The following is a 23456-nucleotide window of genomic DNA, read 5'->3' on the forward strand; positions in this document are numbered from 1 at the left end:
CAGTTTCTCCTTATTTACTCTATTGACACTGTTCATAATTTTGAACACCTATTGAATCTGCTGCAAGGAGAACAACCCCAACCTCTCCAGTCTCTCCACATAACAAGTCCCTTATCCCTGGTGTCATTCTAGTAAGTTTCTTCTGCGCCCTCTCTAAGGCCTTGACATCCTTCCTAACGTGGTGCTTGGAATTGAGCACAATATTCCAGCAGAGGCCTAAACAATGTTTCATAAAGGTTTAGTATAACTTGCTTGCTTTTGTACTCTATGCCTCTATTAATCAAGCCCCAGATCCAATATGCTTTTTGAACAGCCTTCTCAACTTGGCCTGCCACCTTCAAAGACCCCCAGGTGTCTCTGTTCCTGTGCCCCCTTTAAAATTATACTGTTTAGTTCATATTGCCTCTCCTCATTCTTCCTACCAAAATGTATCAGTTCACATTTCTCTGTGTTAAATTTCATCTGCCATCTGTCTGCCCACTTCATCAGTCTGTCAATGTCCTCCTGAAGTCTGTCACTATACTCCACATTGTTTACTACATTTCCGAGTTTCGTGTCATCTGAAAACTTTGAAATTATTCCCTGTATACCTAAGTCCAGGTCATTAATATATATCAAAGAGCAATGGTCCTGATACCGACCACTGGGGAACACCACTGTATACTTCCCTCCAGTCTGAAAAACAACTGTTCACTGCTACTCTCTGCTTCCTGTTTCTTAGCCAATTTTGTATCCACACTGCCACTGTCCCTTTAATTCCATGGGCTTTAATTTTGCTAACAAGTCTATTATGTGGTACTTTATCAAATGCCTTTTGAAAGTCCATATACACAAGATCAACCGCACTACCCTCATCAACTCTCTCTGTTACTTCATCAATGAACTCAATCAAGTTTGTCAAACACAATTTTCCTTTAACAAATTCCTGCTGACTTTAATTTATTAGCCCTTTTCCAAGTGCTAATTAATTTTGTCCCAGATTATTGTGTGTCAAAGTTTCCCACCACTGATGTTAGGCTGACTGGCCTGTAATTGTTGGGTTTATCACTCTCCCCTTTTTGAACATGGGTGTAACATTTGCAATCCTCCAGTCCTCTAGCACTGTCCCATATCTAAGGAGGATTAGAGGATTGTGGCCAGAGCCTCTGCAATTTCTACCCTTCCCTCAGTAACCTAGGATGCATCCCATCTGGATCAGGTGACTTTTCTACTTTGAGTACTGCCAATCTTTAAGTACCTCCTCTTTATATCTTATCCAATATCGCTACTACCTCCTCCTTTACTGCTACATTGGCAGCAACATCTCTAGTGAAGACAGATGCAAAGTATTCTTTTAGTACCTTAGCCATGCCCTCTGCTTCCACAAGAAGACATTTTTTTAAATCTCTAATTGACCCCACTCTTCTTTTGACTATCCTTTTACTATTTGTATGTTTATAAAAGACTTTTGGGTTTGCTTTTATGTTAGCCGCTAATCTAGTCTCATACTCTCTCTTTGTCCCTCTTATTTCCTTTTTTAGATCTCCTTTGTACTTTCTGTATCCAGCCGAATTCTCTGCTGTATTATGAACCTTACATTCATCATAAGCCTTTTTCTGTTTCATTTTAATCTCTATATCTTTAGTCATCCAGTGAGCTCTAGCGTTGGATGCCCTTTCCTCCTGGTTGGGATTATGTTTACTCTGTACCCGAACCATCTCCTCCTTGAAGGCCTCCCATTGTTCAATTACTGTTTTGACTACCAATTTTTGATTTCAATCCACCTGGGTAAGGTCCCTTTTGCACTCACTGAAATTTACCCTCCTCCAGTTAAGTATTTTTTAATTCATTTATGGGATGTGGACGTTGCTGGCTAGGCCAGCATTATTGCCCATCCCTAATTGCCCTTGAGAAGGTGGAGGTGAGCTGCTGCCTTGAACTGCTGCAGTCCGTGTGGTGAAGGTTCTCCCACAGTGCTGTTAGGTGGGGAGTTCCAGGATTTTGACCCAGCGACAATGAAGGAACGGCGATATATTTCCAAGTCAGGATAGTGTGTGACTTGGAGGGGAACGTGCAGGTGGTGGTGTTCCCATGGCCTGCTGCCCTTGTCCTTCTAGATGGTAAAGGTCACGGGTTTGGGAGATGATGTCAAAGAAGCCTCGTCGAGTTGCTGCAGTTCATCTGTAGATGGTACACACTGCAGCTACGGTGCGCCGGTGGTGAAGGAAGTGAATGTTTAAGGTGACAGGCTGCTTTCTCCTGGATGGTGTTGAGCTTCTTGAGTGTAGTTGGAGCTGCACTCATCCAGGCAAGTGGAAACTCCATCACATTCCTGGTGCCTTGTAGATGGTGGAAAGGCTTTGAGGAGTCAGGAGGTGAGTAACTCGCTGTAGAATACCCAGCCTCTGACCTGCTCTTGTAACCACAGTATTTATGTGGCTGGTCCAGTTAAGTTTCTGGTCAATGGTGACTCCCAGGATGTTGATGGTGGTGGATTCGGCGATGGTAATGTAGTTGAATGTCAAGGGGAGGTGGTTAAACACTCTTGTTGGAGATGGTCATTGCCTGACATTTGTCTGGCGCGATTGTTACTTGCCACTTATCAGTCCAAGCCTGCATGTTGTCCAGGTCTTGCTGCATGCGGGCATGGACTGCTTCATTATCTGAGGGGTTGTGAATGGAACTGAACACTGTGCAGTCATCAGCGAACATCCCCATTTCTGACCTTATGATGGAGGGAAGGTCATTGATGAAGCAGCTGAAGATGGTTGGGCCTAGGACACTGCCCTGAGGAACTCCTGCAGCAATGTCCTGGGGCTGAGATGATTGGCCTCCAACAACCACTATCATCTTCCTTTGTGCTAGGTATGACTCCAGCCACTGGAGAGTTTTCCCCGATTCCCATTGACTTCAATTTTACTAGGGCTCCTTGGTGCCACACTCGGTCGAATGCTGCCTTGATGACAAGGGCAGTCACTCTCACCTCACCTCTGGAATTCAGCTCTTTTGTCCATGTTTGGACCAAGGCTGCAATGAGGTCTGGAGCCGAGTGGTCCTGGCAGAACCCAAACAGAGCATCGGTGAGCAGGATATTGGTGAATAAGTGCCGCTTGATAGCACTGTCGACGACACCTTCCAGTTAAGCATTTTTACGCTTGATTGTTCCTTGACCTTTTCCATCTGGTATGAATTATCGCCTCCAGTTCCCCCTTTTTGTTTCATGTGCTGTGCACATTGCTGTACGGGCAATTTAATTTGTTTTTATTAATCATTCCTCTTGCTTTTTTTTAAAAGTTATTTTGTACTTATGATCTACAATTTTATCTGTTCCCTGACCATTTATGTTACCCTTATTCCTTACTTTGGTCTGACCTTTATTCTCAACTCTTATTTCTTTTATCTTCAGGCTGCTGTTAATTCTATCAGCACTCTTAACCCCCCCACCCATGACTAGTTTATCTACAACCTTTTTTTAAAAAAACTGCTTATGGAATAGCAGTAGATTTATAAACTAAACAAAAAATATCTTGTTCTTGCCACAGTTACTGAAACCTAGTATACTACCCATGAAACACTTGAAGAAAACAAAGGTTATGGAGCAAGAAGTGGGATCAGAGTGATTAGATCCTATAGGCATCTGGAGCTGGCACAGGCAGGATAGCCTGAATTGCTGCCTCCTGTGCTGAAATTTCTATGATTCCATATTAAAGCCTACCAAAGAACTTACTTTGGAAGATGACCTGACTTGTAGCTTGTGTTTTGGAAAATAATCAAATATGTAGAAATGCAAGAGTGAGCCAAGAACAGAGTTCTTCTTAAGTTAACATATGAAAGATATGCAAGAGAAAAAAACTTGCACCTTTCACGACCTCCAGATGTCCCAAAGTGCTTTACAGCCAATGAAGTGCTTTTGGAGTGTAGTCACTTCTGCAATTTAGGAAACACAGCAGCCAGGTCCCACAAACAGCAATGTGAGAATAACCAGATTTTTTTTTATTGATGTTGATTAAGGGATAAATATTGGCCAAGACACATGGTAGTTCGGATGGCCGAGCGGTCTAAAGCGCTGCGTTCAGGTCGCAGTCTCTCTTGGAGGCGTGGGCTCGAATCCCATTTCTGGCAAGTGTTGGTCAGATGGGCGGAACAGTGGCAAATGGAATTTAACCCGGAAAAGTGCGAGGTGATGCACTTTGGAGGGACTAACAAGGCAAGGGAATACACAATGAATGGGAGGACCCTAGGCAAGACAGAGGGTCAGAGGGATCTTGGTGTGCAAGTTCACAGATCCCTGAAGGCGGCGGAACAGGTAGATAAGGTGGTAAAGAAGGCATATGGGATACTTGCCTTTATTAGCCGAGGCATAGAATATAAGAGCAAGGAGGTTATGATGGAGCTGTATAAAACACTGGTTAGGCCACAGCTGGAGTACTGTGTGCAGTTCTGGTCGCCACACTACAGGAAGGATGTGATCGCTTTGGAGAGGGTGCAGAGGAGATTCACCAGGATGTTACCAGGGCTGGAGTGCTTCAGCTATGAAGAGAGACTGGGAAGATTGGGTTTGTTTTCCTTGGAGCAGAGGAGGCTGAGGGGGGACATGATTGAGGTGTACAAAATTATGAGGGGCACAGATAGGATGGATACTAAGGAGCTTTTTCCCTTCGTTGAGGGTTCTATAACAAGGGGACATAGATTCAAGGTAAAAGGCGGGAGGTTTAGAGGGGATTTGAGAAAGAACTTTTTCACCCAGAGGGTGGTTGGAGTCTGGAACTCACTGTCTGAAAGGGTTGTGGAGGCAGGAACCCTCACAACATTCAAGAAGCATTTGGATGAGCACTTGAAATGCCATAGCATACAAGGCTACGGACCAAATGCTGGAATATGGGATTAGAGTAGACAGGGCTGATGGCCGGCGCGGACACGATGGGCCGAAGGGCCTCTATCCGTGCTGTATAACTCTATGACTCTAACAACCCTGCTCTTTGAAATAGTGTCATAGGATTTTTTTACGACCACCTGAGAGGGTAGACGAGGCGTTGGTTTAAAGTCTCATCTGAAAGATGGCACCTCCGACAGTGAAGCATTCCCTCTGTACTGCACTAGAGTGTCAGCTGAGGTTATATGCTCAAGTCTCTGGAGTGGGACTTGAACCCACAACCTTCTGACTTAAGCGGCATATCGAGCAAAAGATACCTAAAGATGCATCAGAAGGCTGAAAACTAATGATTCAGTTTTGTTGACATAATTTGACATCCTTTGAGCACCTAGATTAGGATATAGCTTGTATTTTATTGCCGTTATATATACTTTGATATAAATTTCATAGAATCATACAGCACAGAAGGAGGCCATTCAGCCCATCATATCCGTGCCGGCTGAAAAAGCTATCCATCTTAACCCCAATTTCCAGTACTTTGTCTGTAGCCCTGTAGGTTACGGCATTTCAAGTGCACATCCAAGTACTTTTTAAATGAGTTGAGGGTTTCTGCCTCTTCCACCCTCTCAGGCAGTGAGTTGCATACCTCCACCACTGGGTGAAAAAATTTCTCCTCAGCTCCCCTCTAATCCTTCTACCAATTACTTTAAATGTATGCCCTCTGGTCACTGACCCTGCTGCTAAGGGAAATAGGTCCTCCCTATCCACTCTAGCTAGGCCCCTCATAATTTTATGCACTTCAATTAAATCACCCCTCAGCCTCCTTTGTTCCAATGGAAACAACCCCAGCCTATCCAATCTTTCACATTGCTAAAATTCTCCAGTTCTGGTGACATCTTTGTAAATCACCTCTGTACCCTCTCTAGTGTAATCACATCTTTCCTGTAATGTGATGACCAGAACTGTACGCAGTCGTCAAGCTGTGGCCCAACTAGTGTTTTTTACAGTTCTGGCATAACCTCCCTGCTCTTATATTCTATGCCTCGGCTAATAAAGGGAACTATCCCGTATGCCTTCTTAACCACCTTATCTACTTATCCTGCTATATCTTCAGGGATCTGTGGACATGCACTCCAAGGTCCCCCACTTCCTCTACACCTCTTAGTATCCTTCCATTTATTGTGTACTCCCTTGCCTTGTTTGCCCTCCCCAGATGTATTACCTCACACTTCTCCAGATTGAATTCCCTTTGCCACTTTTCTGCCCACCTGACCAGTCCATTGATATCTTCCTGCAGTCTACAGCTTTCTTCCTCACTATCAACCACATGGCCAATTTTTTGTATCATCTGCAAACTTCTTAATCATGCCCCTTACGTTTAGGTTTAAATCATTAAAAGATACCACAAAAAGCAAGGGACCTAGTAATGAACAATGCAGAAACAGCCTTCCAGTCACAAAAAAAAACGTCGACCATTACCCTTTGCTTCCTGCCACTGAGCCAATTTTGGATCCAACTTGTCACTTTCCCTTAATAAAAGCCCACGGATCCAACAATTTAGGCTAAATGTTTTTGTGAAGATCCCAATCTACATGGAGCATCAAATGTCAGTTACTGAGGGGTATTCAAAAATAATTTGCATTAGATTGCAGGAAAATTGTAAGCATAAGTGGATTATGTTTATTGCCAACTGGAACTGTATAAGCGACTTGCAGTTGTCACGGGAGGTAATTTAATAGTGTATGTGATGAAATGACTCTGGACCTAGAGTTGGAAAAATGCTTATTAGAAATGTATTTATGAAAAAAATATTTTTTTCACCATTTTGGAGGTAGTTTTTGAATGCACTCCTTATAATTATCTTTGCAAAGCTAGGGTGTAGATTTGCCCTATGAGTCAAATGAACCACATTATCAGCTTGCTTGTTTCTTACTTTTAGGCTGGTTTTGATGGGGGGGGGGGGGTGGAAATTGAAGGAATAGAGCAAAGGTTAAGATCCATTAAGTTGATGGACTGCACTACACACAAAATAGAAGTACTGAAAATCGAGTTTATAAGTGATACCATTTTTTTAACTGCCTTTTAATTTGTAATACAATGTGAAATTATTTTGAATTTTAGTATGTTGTAATCTACTGCATTGGTTTTTTAGATTGGATTCATCATGTACCAGGAGTTAAACCAAGTAGAAGTTACTCTAATTGTAAAGGCTTGAATATCAAATGACACCCAAGGGACTCTACTTCTATTGAGCAAATATCTTAAGGTGCAATTAGAATATAGATTTGTACCCATGATTCCCATACAGAAACAGCTCAAAGTTTTGGTCAGGTTGTAAGAAAAGCACAAACTGGAGGCACAAGAGAAAAAATAATTGGTGGCCGATTCACCATAGGCCACTCTTTTGTCACCCTTAAAGCTATAGTGGAATCAAGTTATTGGAAGCTAAGAATAGATTGCCTGCCTTTCCTCTTGGTTGGGAAATAGTTCATGGAGCGAAGGGGGGAGGAAAACCTTTAAGAAGTGGGAGGGAGTTCATCAGATGAAATATAAATCATGTTAAATCAGGTCTAAAAATATTCATTTCCCTCCCCAACTTAAATTGATGAATCATACAAAACAGAAAAAGGCCACTCGGTCCATCGTGCCAGCTCTTTGAAAGAGCTATCCAATCAGCCCCATTCCCCTGCTCTTTCCCCATAGCCCTGCATTTTTTTTCCTTTTCAAGTATTTATCCAATTTTTAAAGTTATTATTGAATCTGCTTCCACCACTCTTTCAGGCAGTGCTTTTCAGATCACAACCAATCGCTGCGTAAAAAAAATTCTCTTCATCTCCCTTCTGTTTTTTTTGCCAATCACCTTAAATCTGTGCCCTTTGGTTATCGAACCTGTTGTCAGTGGGAACAGTTTCTCCTTATTTACTCTATCAAAACCTGTCATAATTTTGAACACCTCTGTTAAATCTCTGTTTCAGCTTCTCTGGTGTAAGGACAGCAATCCATCTTTCCACATAACTGAAGTCCCTCATCCCTGGAATCATTCTAGTAAATTTCCTCTGCACTCTCTCCAAGGTCTTGATGTCCTTCATAAAGTGTGGTGTCCAGAATTGTACACATTGCTCCAGCTAAGACCTAACCAGTGATTTATAAAGGTTTAGCATAACTTCCTTGTTTTTGTACTCTATGCCTCTATTTAGAAAGGCAAAGATCCTGTATGCTTTTTTAACATCCTGGACAACTTGTCCTGCCACCTTCAAAGAATTTTATGATTGTTTTGGTGACTGTGTCACTATTAGAGAATGGAATACTTTTCCATTTTATCACTCAGTCTCTGCATCAAGCACTGATAAGTCAGGTTGACCAGATGCAGATTAAAGATAGAATATGTGAATTGATCATGTACAATTATGCATCTCAAAGATAAATAATTGTCAAATAAGCCATTCTAACCTCATATGGATCATTCGTGAGGACACATTTTAAAATTGTGTGCATTTTTGGGCACCTTACTTTTGAATGGACAGCAAAAGTTAGCATTTGAAGAGGACAAGGGTGGCTCGGGGATCATGGGGTCTTTGTTATGAAAAAAGTCTTAGAACTGGTGCTGTTTTCAGTAGAAAAAGAGATTAAGGAGATATGATCAAGGCTTTTAAAATGTTGGGAATAGTTAATGAAGATGCAAAGTGGAATTTTCTCAACACTTTTTGAAGAATTGGATGAATATGTGTTTGGAATGAGACTGAGGATTACAAGGAAACAGATAATTGAATGCTGTGTTGAATGTGTTTCCTGAGCTACTGGGATTATCATACCAAGGAAGGTAACTGACCTAGGATGGATAGTGTAGGATTATAGCTGTGGGCAATTTTGTACAATGGATGTGCCCAACTAGGTTGAGACTAATTAGGCTCATTTAATTTAGGATATTAGGTTGACAAAGAAAAGATACTTGTATCCCTTGTTTGAACCTAGGACTCAGAGGTGAAAGGACAGTGTTCTAATACATTGGGCCAAATGTTGCTATCAGCAGCAAACTAATGGTGCCCGCTGTTTGTTAGACTTTCTATGAGCTTTTGCATGGCAACTTCCTGTAAATTAGAGAGCGAAAAAGCACGGCACTCTCTACAGGGCATCTGGGACCTGTGTGAACAGGACAAGCAACTATGTATCCTCTTAACCAATCAGATTGAAGCATGTTAATAATGCACAGAGACTGAACCAGGAAGCGTAAATTAGTTAGTGAATTCAATGTCAAATCAGGTTCAGAAAGCAAAATAAAAAGAGTGTAAGAAAGATTGAATTAAGAGACAGAAAGAAAAAGTAAAAAAAATAAAAAATTATTCATTGTTTTTTGTAATTGTCCAACAACAATTAAAATCAGAAGGAATGAGACTCCACACTTGTTAATGTTCATTTTCCATTGCAGAGAGGTTGTTTGGCAGTAATTAAGACTTATCACACTGTTAAAGGATACTTACATCAGAATGGACAAGCCCTAACTTTTTCTGGCATGATTAGTCCGTATCTACGACATCAGTGCAAGAACTTCATGCTGTTCGATTCATTTGAACGAGGAGTCAGTCGGCAGAGCTTACGGAGGAGGATCGCATCTGGTACAACAACTTCCGGATTTCCACGTTTAACTGCGCATGTGCGGTCGTTGGAAGTTGCTGTCCGATTTGCACATGAATAATGGTGAGTGCTGTTAGCCACACCGTTATTTTTACAGCAAAATCCGGCCCATAGTGTTAATTTTTACCTGATACAATGTACCAGTTCTTGTTGCAACAGTCTACAATGCCCGGTTTAAACTCCACACTAAAATGTGCATGAGTCCCCAGATCAATCTGTTTTGATCTCCCCTCCCCACACCAAGTCCCTCTGGGAAATGTAATGTCCGATTGGCATTGAGTTGAGGCAGCGTAGATGACACCTGGAACTTCATTGGAGAACCTGGAGTCCGACCGTTTGGTAGTACAGCACAATAATACACTAACAAGCTTGTACCTACCGACCCTTTGAAAAGATTTGAAAAGTACTCGTCCTTAGCAAAACTCTTGTGTGTTTTCTTTAAAATGATGTTCAAAATAAGTTATCATTTGCAATCTACCTAAAACCAGCTTTTTAATATCAGCCAGTACACAATGATGGAAGCTTCTGAGGAATCTGGCTCTGTTTGGGATTTGGCCAAGGCACTTGTGCAGATATAAAAGTGGGATTTATGAGCATGCAACTTTGGACTTTACATCACCTGAAGAATTATTTTAAGGCCTCATAATACATTTGCTTAAAAATAACAGATAAGAGTAGGCAAATCATCCACTTTTTTTTCATGACCTGAATTTTATTTTTACATAAACAAACAGGGTAACTATTTTAACCCTTCAATATCCTGTGGAGGGATATACTTACTTTGCTGTAATCAGGCTTCAGGACTGCCGACAAGTTTACTCATTCTAGTCGTAACCACGCCAAACCTTGTATTTTCGATAGGCTATTTGGCCTTTGAAGTTGGTATTTAACCAAGCAAAGCGAGAGCCAAGAGTTTTTAAACATTTTCGTTTTAAGAAATAGTTTATTTTTAGAACTAGATTGTGCAAGGAAAAACAAATACAGTTGCAGTTCAAGCTTTACAAGTAAGAGAGAAAGAATAGGGGGAGGGGAGAGGCAAGACAGGGTATGCAGAAATAACTATGCATTTATATATGTAGCTTAGTAATATTGCACAAATGAAACAGCTGCTCAGATTTCGGTAACATTACTGCAACATTAGTATTCTGCAACATTAGTCCATGAATTGAAAACCAACTGACTAAGGAGCTTGCTGTTTTCCTGAACCTCCCATGAACTTAAAAGTTAAAATGATGAATGATGTGATAACATATAAAGAAAGGAAATCAGAGGTCCGGGTAGGTTGGCTGTACTCCTTGTTTAACAATGGAACAGTGTGGCCACAGTATGACTGGCCATATTTCTGATGGCCTGCCCTTGGTTTCCAACCTTCGTTACGTGCCTTCGTCCTCCTCACCGCCCATTTGCGATTATTAAGACACTTCCTCCAGTCTTCTGCAATTGTCTGGATATTGTAGATTTTATTCATTTTTTGAGCAATTTTTGCATGGATATTTCAACACCCACTTGGTGTAGGCAGATAGCTTTTTGAGGCCATAAGAGATTCTTTCACTTTAGAAATTCTTTAACCAAAGTATCAGTCTCAAACTCCTTAAAATATAGCTTATGCCATAAGGATTTCTTGGCATGTCGTCTTGATTCTGTTAATACCAATGAAATAAAGTTTGGCCAATTCTGAAGGGTCAGGTGGTACATCTGTTGATATGTTAAATCTGTTGATATGTTAAATATGTTAAAAGGAGGAAGTCTCCGAAAGCTTGTGAATTTAAAATAAAATTGCTGGACTATAACTTGGTGTTGTAAAATTGTTTACAATATGTTAAATTGAACAGCTTTACCTAATGTTCCAATGAACGGCTTAAATTATTGTCAACATGTTGGGTGTTAATGCAGCTGTTTACCCCTCATTTACCACACAGATAACCTCAATAACTCCAAATAGAAGAAATCCCATCCTTCCAATTTAGATTCTCGACCCTCCCTCCCAATTTCTATACATTTCTATTTCAATAAACAGAGCCTGAGTTACAACACCAGGAACAGCAGACCAACATGACAAAGCTAAAGATGAGTAGACAAAAATAAGGAGGTTGATACCCTGGCATTAATCATAGATGAGGGAGTGCACACAATGAAGTGAATATTCAAGATAAGGATATATCTGGGGAGATGAAATATCCTTATCTTGAATATTGCCCACAATTCTTTCTGAGGAGATAATCTCCCTCTCCTCTTTAAACCACACTTCAAAATTTAGGTTATTTGAAGCCTTAAATCTGACCTCAGGGAATAGTTTGACCTTGCAGTTTGGTCTGCTTATTGGGGAAAAGTTATTAAAATGCCAACTGTTGACATAAAGAAAATCTGTGACTGGAATTTCATATTAAGTGACATCCTGCAGCGAATGTGTGCCAGAATTCCAAGAGCATACAGACCAGTGACCCTTCTAGTTTAGTTTTATTGGAAGCTGATAGGCAAGAGATAAGCTGAAGAGCCCTGTAAAACATTGTCACACATGTGGAAGTTTGTACTTTCTTTACCCTTAACATTGCAATATAACGCTCAGCAGAATTGCTCAACATACTCAGTTTATTGAACTGATTATGCCAAGTTTTATCTGAAGTATAAGATAACAAGATAAATTCAGTGCAGTCAAAAAAAGAACAAGTGAATCTCAGGAATTCATGTATAATTTGGTCTTAATTTGTACATATTTACCCAGTTTTGGAATGTAGGGAGAGTGCAGCATCAAGTCATCAATATGCATATTTGATCTTTTCAAGTTGCTTTTTGTTTAATCATTCACAAGATGTGAAAATCAATCCCCTTCCTTCTGAATAGCTGAAAACCCGTTGCATGGGCTGTTGATAAGCCTCTAATTGTGCTCTTGTTACTAAACATTATCTAATCAGTTTCAGTGCAATGTGCAGTCTGGTGGGAAACATTCAATACATCTCATCAAGACCGAGAGGATTGAGACCGTGGTGCCTGCAGCTGAAGTAAGTGTTAAGGCATGATTACTATTGATTAACTTGGATGAACTTTACAAGCTGGTGGTCTTGGATAAAACTGCTGGGTTTTATTCTGACCTCCAAATGAGTCTGACTGATCAGAAGTAAAAGCAGACTAATGAAAGTCATTAGAAGACAATTCATGGCAAATGAATGGACATTTTAAATTTAATTAATAAATGAATGATTGCCTCACCTATTTGCAGAATTATATTCTTTTCCTTTCGGTGTGCTAAGACAGCAGGTCAGCACCTTTTTAACTTGGTAGATTTCCAAACCTCATTGACGTTATTAGCTATAAATGCCTCAAAATCTGCAAGACATCATCTGAGTTTTGTGCCGATCAGTGTTACAATTGTGCTTTGATTTTCTTGCATTGTATCTCAGTAGGTCTTCTGGATTGATCTGTTTTCAATATTTCTTTTATTTGTGCTTGGTCATCTGATTATGGTTTGTTTCCGTGTTAATTGGGCCTTTTTTCACTCCACATATATTTTCTGGTGTTTCAGATGATTTGTAGGTGAGTCCTTGCTCCCAGTTTGCTCTGATGTGCAAATACGCTTGATAGCATGTTTACGATAACAAATGGAACTGCTTGCCTTCAAGAAGCAGCAGAATGACACTGCACTATGCCTTATTTTAGGCTTGAACTGCCAAATGAATTTATGAGCAAGAGAAATAATATTTACAGTAATGCTAACTCCTAGTATAAGGAAAATAATGGATTATATACTATATATTTTTATATGCATAGTTCTCTTTATATGTTCACCAACTATGGGGATATCAGGCTATCTAACGCATTGAAAGTTTCAAACAGGTTTACTTTCAAGATTACTGAATGGCTCTTGCCTGTACAGAGTGAGCCTGTCGGTGTGGGACCAGCTCCAGTACAGAGTGAGGCCTGTCAGTGTGGGACCAGCTCTAGTACAGAGTGAGGCCTGTCAGTGTGGGACCAGCTCTAGTACAGAGTGAGGCCTGTCAGTGTGGGACCAGCTCCAGTACAGAGTGAGGCCTGTCTGTCTGGGACCAGCTCCAGTACAGAGCCTGGCAGAACTTGTATAAACTATCTATTTAATTCAGAAAAATACCAAATCGGATGCATATCAACTGAACAAATCACCCAGCATGTTTGTGCTAGAATCATATGACTTGTAATGCACTCTGAATTGGCCTAGCAGGCCACTCAGTTGTACAAACTATCGTTATGAAGCACAATACCATTGTGGGAGCACCTTCACTACAACTGCAATGGTTCAAGGGGGCCCACCACCAGCTTCTCAGGGCAACTTGTGATGGGCAATAAATGTGGGCTTGCCAATGTCGCCCAAATCCTGAGAACCAAATAAATAAGTTGCCTAGAATTATCTTTGGTTTTGTTTCTGCATTGGCTACTCAAATTAACATTGTATACCTACCATTTCTCCAGATGTGCATGACACTGGAAAGGCAGCAATTAATAAGAGTTTGCAGTATACGGTAACTCACCTATTGCAGCCTTTGCTGAGCTGTGATGCAAATTGCACCTTGTGGGTGGATTAGATCACTACAGTTATTTTTACTGGGCTCTAATTGTTTTATTTCTCATCAGGTTTGATTTGTGAAATGGGTTCCAAATATAAAAAATGTACATCCCTGGAGATTGCGTTTATCGTGCTCTTTGTCCTAATGACGATGGTGGCTGTGGCTGTCATTGCTGTGTCCTTTGTCAAAAATGAATCAACATCAGATGTTGGTAAGTGGAGGGAAAAAATAGCACCCTTAAAGTGTGATGTGTAGCTACCTAGATTAAAAACCCAGAGGGAACTCAAGCTACAAAGTGAAACATTAGTAGATATTTATACCAATAAACCATTCCACCAGACGTAAATATTCTGAGGACGTCCCAAAGTGGTACACAAACAATTAATTTTGAAGTGCAGTCACTGCTGAGATGTCAGTAAATGCAGCAGCCAATTTATCTAAAGCATCATCCCACAAACAATCGATGAATGAATATTTTTGGAGGTGTTGTTTGAATCTTGGGGAAGCTCTCTGCTCTTGTGGGATTTTTACATCCAATCAAACAAGCAGAAGGGGCCCTTAGTTAACGTCCCATCTGAAAGACGGTAGCTCCACCAATGTAGCACTGTGTCAGTAGTGCACTGAAATGTCAGCCTAGATTATGTGCTCAAGTCCTGGAGTGAGGCTTGAACCCACGTCCTTCTGATTCAGAGGAGGAGTAAGGCAGGGGGAAAGTTGATCCAGGAGCCAGTTCTCCAGAGGGCAAGCTCGTGTTCTGGCCCTGCGGTAGAGTGCACAGATGAATACCTCCAGGGCCCGGCCCATAGAAGGGGACTGATGGCTGTGCACTAGCAGCTGCTCAACACATTGGACTGCCTGCCAGAAAGCACGTGCACAATGTCACAGTATGGAGGAGACCATGTCCAACTTGTGTGGGGTCATCAGGAAGGGCATGGAAACAATGCAGTCAACCATGAAGCGTGCAGTCACCTCCATGCAAACTGCAGCAGAGCCCTCAGCCATGGAGCTGGAGGTAATAGCTCTGACAGCTTCGATGGAAGCTCAGACTGGTGCCATTCAGGCATTGGCTTTCACCATCTCCTCCAGCTTGCTAAGCTTCAAGGAAAGCACGGATAGGGGTTTCCAAGCCATTACATCACTCCTACACTCTGTTCTCACGCAGAGCAGTGGGAGCGCTGAGACATAACATCTTGGGAGCTCCACCATTGTGGGGGGGGGTTTGGCCGATAGCGGGGGTCCTGTCGGCCAGGTGAGCTTGTTGGGCCTGGATGAAGTACTCCTGCTTCTCCTGGCCCACAAGCAGTGCAATAAAGGCACTCACCTCATGGATCCGGCCCTTCCTGTCTGCTTTCATCCGATGTGAATCAGAAGCGATGGGAATCCTGAACAGGTAAGGTTAAATTCATTTGACATTTGTAATGCACAAAAAATTAAGTGCCAAATTATGTGAGCCAAGGCTGACACCTGAGATGCAGTTGTTTGCTTTGATGAAGAATGTATCAGTGACCTGCTTGATACAGGAATGCACCGCAAATTGACGAACGTTACTTATGTCACCCACTGCAGTTTGGAATGACCCTGAGCGGTAGAAATTCAGGCTGCAGTTGGTGTTGCAGCAAGTGACATAACTGTTAATAGCACCCCCAGTGAAGTGGAGCCACCAGACACACTGCTCATCACTTAACTGCAGGTACAGTGTTCTGGTCCTGTAAACTGGTGTGGGGTAAGGCGCCCTGGAACACCTCCCCTCCTTTATCCTTTTTTCCTGTGGGTCTCTTCACACCTGCTGCTGTTGCTCCTTCTGGCCCTCCAGCCACGAAAGCAGACCAAGCAGAACACCCGTATTGCCAGAAGTAGTTTATGCAGAAGCTCCTGGGCAGAAATGCAAATCAAATCCTTTATAACATGGCATTTAAATGTTCAGATATTTGCCCTTGCTGTTTTCCCTTTTCTGTCAGGTGTGTTCACAAATTGGTGACAAAATATGATTCGGAAGGTCAGTAATGTATCTGGGTATTGCACTATAATGGGTTACAATGTGAGATTCTGGGAAAACTTAAGCATCAGGATTCAAAGTTTTCGCTGAAACTAATTCCCAATGTCTGTGATGTCCCTTTTAAACTCCTTGTCATGTGTTTCAGATTCAAAACCAACTGAAGTATTTACAAGCTATTATCAGATCGGTGCTGGCCGTGCTGATTGCACTGGTCCAATAGCAGACTTACCCATGGTAGGTTAATTTATTGTAAAATTGCTTGTTCGTGATAACGCTGCCGTGAAAATATAGTTTCCCTTTTCCTCTTTTAGACCTCCAATATCATGCATCATACCCGTATACCCTACAACCTGCTCCCAACACTGTGCCAAACCTGCTCTATAAATGGTTAGTGACCCTCTTTCCCTGTTGGAAAATATGGCACCTCCCTTGCTGTGATTAGGTGCTTGTTGTGTGGTGAACCATGAACACAAACCTACCACTCTGGCACAGGATATTGCAGGTGTTTGTTCATTTGCTGCTGCTTAGATATTTAAAAAATTATTTACACCTGGCAATATTGAAAAAAAGAATTTTATACTACATGTTCAAATCATTCCACTGTTTTTCATTGTTCCTTACATAACGTTCATCTTTTATACTACTGAATTAGAATCATACAGCACAGAAGGTGGCCATCCGGCCCGTCGTGCCTGTGCCAGCTCTCTGACAGAGCTACCAATTAATCCCATTCCCCTGCTCTTTCCCCATAGTCCAGCAACTTTTTCCTTTTTAAGTATGTATCCAATTCCCTTTTGAATCTGCTTCCACCACCCTTTCAGGCAGTGCATTCCAGATCATAGCAACGTGCTGAGTAAAAAAAATAAAATTCTCCTCATCTCTCCCTTGACTTTTTTGCCAATTGTATTATTTTAGTTAGTTCCTTTTATATTTTCACTTTTGTCAAGAACATGCCACCAAAGACTACATAGCTGAATGTAGAAAGACTACACACCATCTATTTCTCAGTGAAAAGACAACCAATGATTCAGAATCTGTAGGAACAATAGTACTTATGAAGTGCGAAATAACAGTTGATCTGAGTTGGAGACTGTACCTATTTTTCAGAATTTATTTTGGAGCGAGTTTTTGTGTTCATCTGGATTAAACTATATAAACACTGATAAAACACTCTTCCGTTTTTTGTCACCCAATCTGAGGAGCAAGTAAAATCATAGCAACTTAGGAACAGGAGTAGGCCGTTCAGTCCCTCGAACTGATTCTGCCATCCAATTAGATCATGGTTGGTCTGTACCTCAACTCCATTTACCCAGCTTTGCTCCACATCCCTTGATATCCTTACCTAACAAAAATCTAGAATCAGTCTTGAAAGCTTCAATTGACCTCGCATCCATTGATTAAGAGAGTTCAAGATTTATGTGAGGAAATGCTTCCTGATTTCACTCCTGAATGACCTAGCTCTAATTTTAAGATAATGCCCCTTGTTCTGGATTCCTCCACAGGGGAAATGTTTTTATTTATCTACCCAATGAATCCTTTTATTATTTTAAACACCTAGATTAGATCACCCCTCAATCTTCTATACTCAAGGAAATGCAAGCCTAGTTTATATAATCTGTTCTCATAATTTAACTCTTAAAGCCCTAGTATCATTCTGATTAATCTGCACTGCACCCCCTCCAAGACCAACATAGGCGTGGTGCCCAGAACTGAATGGAATACTTCCGATGGGGTCTGACCAAGGCTCTAGACAACTGAAGCATAACTTCCTCCCCTTTGTATTCCAGCCCCCTTGAGATAAGGACCAGCATTCCATCAGCCTTTTTGATTGCTTTTTGTACCTGTAGCTTTTAGTGGCTTGTGTTCATGCTCACTCAAATCTCTTTGCTCCTTCACAGTTCCTAGTTTCTCACCATTTAGAAAATACTTCGATTTGTCTTTCTTGGATCCAAAGTGGATGACCTCACACTTTCCCACATTGAACTTTATTTGCCACAGTTTTGCCCACTCATTTAATCTGTCAATGTTCATTTGTAACTTCCTGCTCTCGTCTGCACTACTTACTGTGCCTTCCAGCTTAGTATCATCTGCAAACTTGGATATGCAACACTCCATTGCTTCATCCAAGTCACTGATGAATATGCTGAAAAGCTAAGGCCCAGAACAGACCCCTAGGGAACACCACATGTCACAGCCTGCCAATCAGAATATGTACCTTTTATCCCTACACTCTGTCTCCTACCTCCCAATCAATTTCCAACCCATGTTACCTCCAATTCCGTGTACTTTCATTTTTGCTAATAAATCAGTGAAATTATAGGACAGAAGGACACCATTCAGCCCATACTGTCTGTGCCAGTGCTAGCCCTTCAAAAGCAGCTATCTACTCTAATTCCATTTCCCTGTCCTTTCCCTGTATCCTTTTATATTTATCCATTCCAAATGCTTAACCAATTCCCTTTTAAATGATTTTATAGTCTCTGCCTCAATAGTCACTTGTGGTAAAGCATTCCATAGTCTAATAATCATCAGTGTGATTTTTTTTCCTTCCTTCTGCTTTGTTCTTGTGATAATCCAGAGTTTATTCACCCTTGTTACTGATTAGCCACTCAGCGGAAGTAGTCTTTCATTGTTTACCCTCTTAAAGCGGTTTATAATTTTGAAAACCTCTATTGGGTCATCTCCCTTCCCCCCCACCCTTAACATTCTCTGTTCCAGTGAAAAAGTCTCATTTTTGTCAATCTTCATAACTATAATCTCTCTTTCCTGGTTTTCATTTTGGTTATTTCTTTGCTGTATACTTCCTTTGGCTTTGGAATCTTTCCTATAATGAAGTGCCCAGAACTGAAACAATACCCCAACTGTGGCCTAACCAGTTGCCTTGTTAGAAATTTAATTCATTTCCTTACTTTCGTATTCAATATATAAATTCAGAATCTCAGTTCCCTTTTTATGGCCTTTTTGACCTCCCCTCCCAGCTTTCAAAATGTATGCTTCTGCACCTCGAGATCTCGCTGTGCCTTCATTCTGTTTAGATTCTTACCATTCACGGTATACTTGCTATCACTTTTTTAAATCCACAATGTGATACTTCACATTTCTCTGCATTGTACTGCATCCGTCATCCATCTGCCGGCATTGCTAATCTGTGTCCTCCTGTATTCTTCCTCACAGTTCTTAGACAGTTCAGTAAATTTAGGTAGCATTATATATTTACAGGGTCAAGGTCATTCATCGCCAGAAGCCTTAGGTTGTGCGGGGGTAGTTAGGCAGAGGCCATGTTGGGCACTGGGTTGGGGCAATGCATGGTCTCTGAGGGAGGCGTGGTGTAACCCACATATAAGTGTGAGGTAATGGATTTTGGTAGGAAGAATGAGGAGACCAAATACTGCTTGGATAATAAGAGTCTAAATAGGGTAGAGGAGCAAGGAGAACTAGGAGTACAGATACACAAATCACTAAAAGTGTGATGCAGGTTAATCAGAACATTAAAAAAAAACCAAGCACTGGGGTTCATTTCTAGGCAGATAGAATTGAAAAGCAGAGAAGTTATGTCAAATTTGTATAGAACCTTCGTTAGACCACACTTGAAGTATTGTGAACAGTGCTGGTCTCCATATTATAAAAAGGATATTGAGGCATTGGACTAGGTGCAAAAAAGATTCACAAGGATGATACCAGAACTGAGAGGATTTACTTAGCAGGAAGGGTTCAACAGGCTGAAGCTCTTTGCTCTAGAAAAGAGAAGGCTGAGGGGTGACCTGATAGAGGTCTTTAAGATAATAAAAGGGTTTGATAGGGTAGACATAGAGAAAATATTTCCACTTGATGGGGAGTGCAAAACTAGAGGTCATAAATATGATAGTTACTAATAAATCCAATAGGGAATTCAGGCAAAATTCTTTGCCCAAAGAGTGGTAAGAATGTGGAACTCGCTACCACAAAGAACAGTTGAGGCAAATAACATAGATGCATTTAAGGTGAAGATAGATAAACACATGAAGGAGAAAGGAATAGAAGGGTATCCTGATATAGTTAGATGAAAAGGGGTGGGAGGAGGCTTGTGCGGAGCTTAAATGCCGGCATAGACCAGTTGGGCTGAATGGCCTGTTTCTGTATTGTAGACTCGATGTAACTCAATGTAATATAACAAACAGGTGGACAAAGCACCCAAAGGAGATTTGCAGATCTGATCAAGTAATGCACAGGCTGTGCTTGGAGCTGGATGTGTGGGATCCTTTTTTGCAGAATGCTCCCACCGCCCATGTCCCTCAATTTAGTATAGTCAGCAAACCTAAATATCAATCCCTTGGCATTTATTTCCAAAACATGTATATAAATAGAAAAGAAAACACATTGTAGAACAGCTTCCTGGGACACACCACTACCCAGATCCTGCCAATTTGAAAAACATTTGCTGCTCCTCTTTGCGCTCTGACCCTTAACCATCTTTTTATCCAAGCTGCTACATTTCTTTTAAAGCCGTGTGCCTTCATTTTTTACCACAAGTTTTTTGCGGCTTGTGTGGCACCTTATCAAATGCCTTCTGAAAGTCCATAAAAAGAACATCCATTGCATTCCCTTCATACACTTTGCAATTGCCTTGAAAAGTTCAGATAAATTAGTTTAGCACAATCTGCTCTTTGCAAATCTGTGCTGACTCTTCCTGATTAACCCATACCTTTCCATATGTTCACTAATTTCACCCCATATTGTGGACTTGAAATTTACTCGCGACCCAGATAAGCTAAATTGACCTATAATTTCCTGGGTTTTCCCTTCCTTGTGCAGGGTATAGCATTTGCCATTTTTTGGCACAATTCTTGTTTATAAAGATTTTTGGAAAATTATGGTTTATGCCTCTACTATCTCCTCCCTAACCTCCCTCAGCAATCCCTAATACACAACATCTGGGTCTAGTGGCTTTTCTACTTTCAGTCCTGTTTGCTTTTTAAAAACAAATTGGTTTCCTTTTGAATCTTCCTCTTCATCAGTGGCTCATTTACCTCCTCCTCAAATACCCCTCTTAGTCCCACTTTCACCATCCTCTGTAAAAAAAAATGAGGCAAAGCCATTTCTTCACTCTCAAGTACAAATGGTCCCAATCCTTCTTTAATGTCCTTTTACTGATTATCTACTCTTGCTTTTTCCCGATGTGACTGCCATTATTTTCGCATGCTCTCTCTTTGCCTTCCTAATCTCTCTCTACTTTGCTCCTTTATTCTGCTGCTTTTTCCCTAATCTCTCTGTTTATCCATGGAATCCTAGCTTTTGATAATCCACTTCACTCTTCGCCAGAAAGTATTTAACCTGCACCTTATCCATCTCATTATTAAATATCTCTCCCTGCTGGTCTGCTGTTTTTTTCAACCAATTAATCTGGGTTAGCTATTCTTTCATCTCACTGCAATGAACTAATTTCCAGTCGAACAGTTTTAACTTGGGTTCCTCTCTTCCTTTATATATTTTAATGTGAACCGAATTCTCCAGTGGTCACTATTTTTCCATTGCTCTCTTACTTCCAGCTTACTTACTTGTCCTGCTTTGTTACCCAGGATCAGATCTTGCACTGTGTCATTCCTTGCTGAATAAGGAAATAATCTTGGATGCATTCTAAAATGCCCTTTCCACTTTGACCATAAAATGTACTCCCAAAATGATAGCAGATTCTTTTTTATTTGTTAATTCTACCCAGATGGACTCTGTCTGAGCAGCACCATTGATTTAAAAACGTCCTTTCAATAGCTGTAATTGTGCTCTTAATTAACCAGGCCATCTCTCCACCCTTTTTTCCTTCTCCATCTCCCTTGAAACTTATATTGCCAGAAATCTAGTTCAGTCCTGTCTGGCTCCCGCCCATGTTTCCACCAAGGTTATAACATCATATCCCTCCCTTCTAATTAGTGCCTCTTGTTCTCTGCCTTTATTTCTAATGCTTTCTGCATACATGTATAAACACTACAACTCTGCCCTTAAATACTTCATACTTCTCAGCACTTTTTCCTTTTTTCCTTATTCTTTCATTCACAATCCTCCTTCTCAACTTTCATCTATTTGTCTCAAGGTCCATCTCTTCAAATGAAGCTTTTGAGCCTACTATTTTAGACTGCTTTACCCTTTCACTATACTCATTCTTAAACTCTCCCGCATGTGTTCTAAAGTAAGCCTTTCCACCTCATTCCCTGAGTATCAGTTTAAACTCACAACCACAGCTCTATCGATTCTTGGCACCAGGACAATGGAACCAGTTTGGTTCAGGTAGAGTCTGTCCCTCCTGTATATCATCACCTCCTGTACCAAAACTGGTCCTAATGTCCGCAGGCTTGAAACCCTTGCTCCCTGCCTCCTAAGCACTTTTCCAATCATGCATTCAGCTGCTTCTTGGGATAGCGATCTGTCCAGTTTCAAAATAGACATTCGGTTTTTGGAGTGATGAAATCGCCCTGTAGTTTTGGAAAAAATGAAAACTGGTAGCAAAAGTCAATTTTCAGTTGTTGAATTTAATAAACACTCTATACATACATAACCAGATTTGATTTGTGTTCACATGTGTGAATGGACATGTTTCCCACATGGGCACATTGCTTTAAAAGTGCCATGTCCTTTAGACTCAATCCCACCAGGAACTGGTTTGAGAGTATCTAAACTCAATTCATGTAAGATTCTTCCAGCTGTCAGAGAGAGGCGGCTTTGGTCACATTGGTTGGTGCTGGATTGAAAGCCATAATGCGGATGGGGAAGCAAAGTGTTCCCTCCTACTGTATCACCTCATTCTGTTCTCGCACCATCTGATGCATGCAGTGCCACTGAAGGCTGCTCAGTAAAGGACTAAACATTACATTTATCAGATACAAAGTTCTCTTAAGTTTCCCAAACAAAGCCTGAAAACCTTGTAAAATAAACTTTTTTCAACCTTGATTAAAAAGTTCTGTAAATCTGTGCATATGTCAGGCTTGTTCCACTGCATGCCAGACACTAATAATAGGGATGAGAGAACATGGAACAGAACCAACTTTTTGTACTGACGTTGAAAACCACCAGATGAGTATCAAAAATTAAAAATATGAAAAGTACATCAGTATAATTGTGTTGTGATATAAGGAAAGTGTCATATGATTTACATGCTGTAAACACTTGTTTTTGCTTATATATAGATGGGATACGCTAATCCAGACCAGACTACTGCAGGACTCCATAACCGTCTCTACAGTCGGGCTTTTATTGTAGCAGATCCTAACAATTCAAAGAGAGTTGTGTTCGTCAGTGCTGACATTGGGATGGTGTCTCAAAAACTCAGATTAGAGGTAAGCACCAACTCTTATACCTATCCTTACTGATGGTTCTTCTATTTCCTTTATAGCTATTCAGATGTTCAGTGGCCTAACCAGCAGTCCTTAAAGGGACCGGTGGAGGCTGCCCAAAAAAAGGTAAGCAGACTTTT

At 41.0% G+C, this 23456-nt stretch overlaps 1 protein-coding gene across 3 annotated transcripts in view; it reads left to right on the forward strand.

The window, feature by feature from the left end:
- The first annotated feature begins 9280 nt into the window (after positions 1 to 9280).
- The window catches only part of asah2 (N-acylsphingosine amidohydrolase 2), a 206219-nt gene continuing 192043 nt past the window's right edge, over positions 9281 to 23456 (forward strand). For all 3 annotated transcript variants that reach the window (XM_068002563.1, XM_068002564.1, XM_068002562.1), the window contains exons 1-5: positions 9281 to 9547; positions 12397 to 12483; positions 14087 to 14230; positions 16161 to 16249; positions 23170 to 23319. In XM_068002563.1, coding sequence (XP_067858664.1) covers positions 14101 to 14230; positions 16161 to 16249; positions 23170 to 23319 — 369 coding nt within the window. In that variant the 5' untranslated portion in view covers positions 9281 to 9547; positions 12397 to 12483; positions 14087 to 14100. The remainder of the gene's footprint in view (positions 9548 to 12396; positions 12484 to 14086; positions 14231 to 16160; positions 16250 to 23169; positions 23320 to 23456) is intronic.

This window comes from Heptranchias perlo, chromosome 21, assembly GCF_035084215.1.
Source record: "Heptranchias perlo isolate sHepPer1 chromosome 21, sHepPer1.hap1, whole genome shotgun sequence".
Classification (NCBI taxonomy): domain Eukaryota; kingdom Metazoa; phylum Chordata; class Chondrichthyes; order Hexanchiformes; family Hexanchidae; genus Heptranchias; species Heptranchias perlo.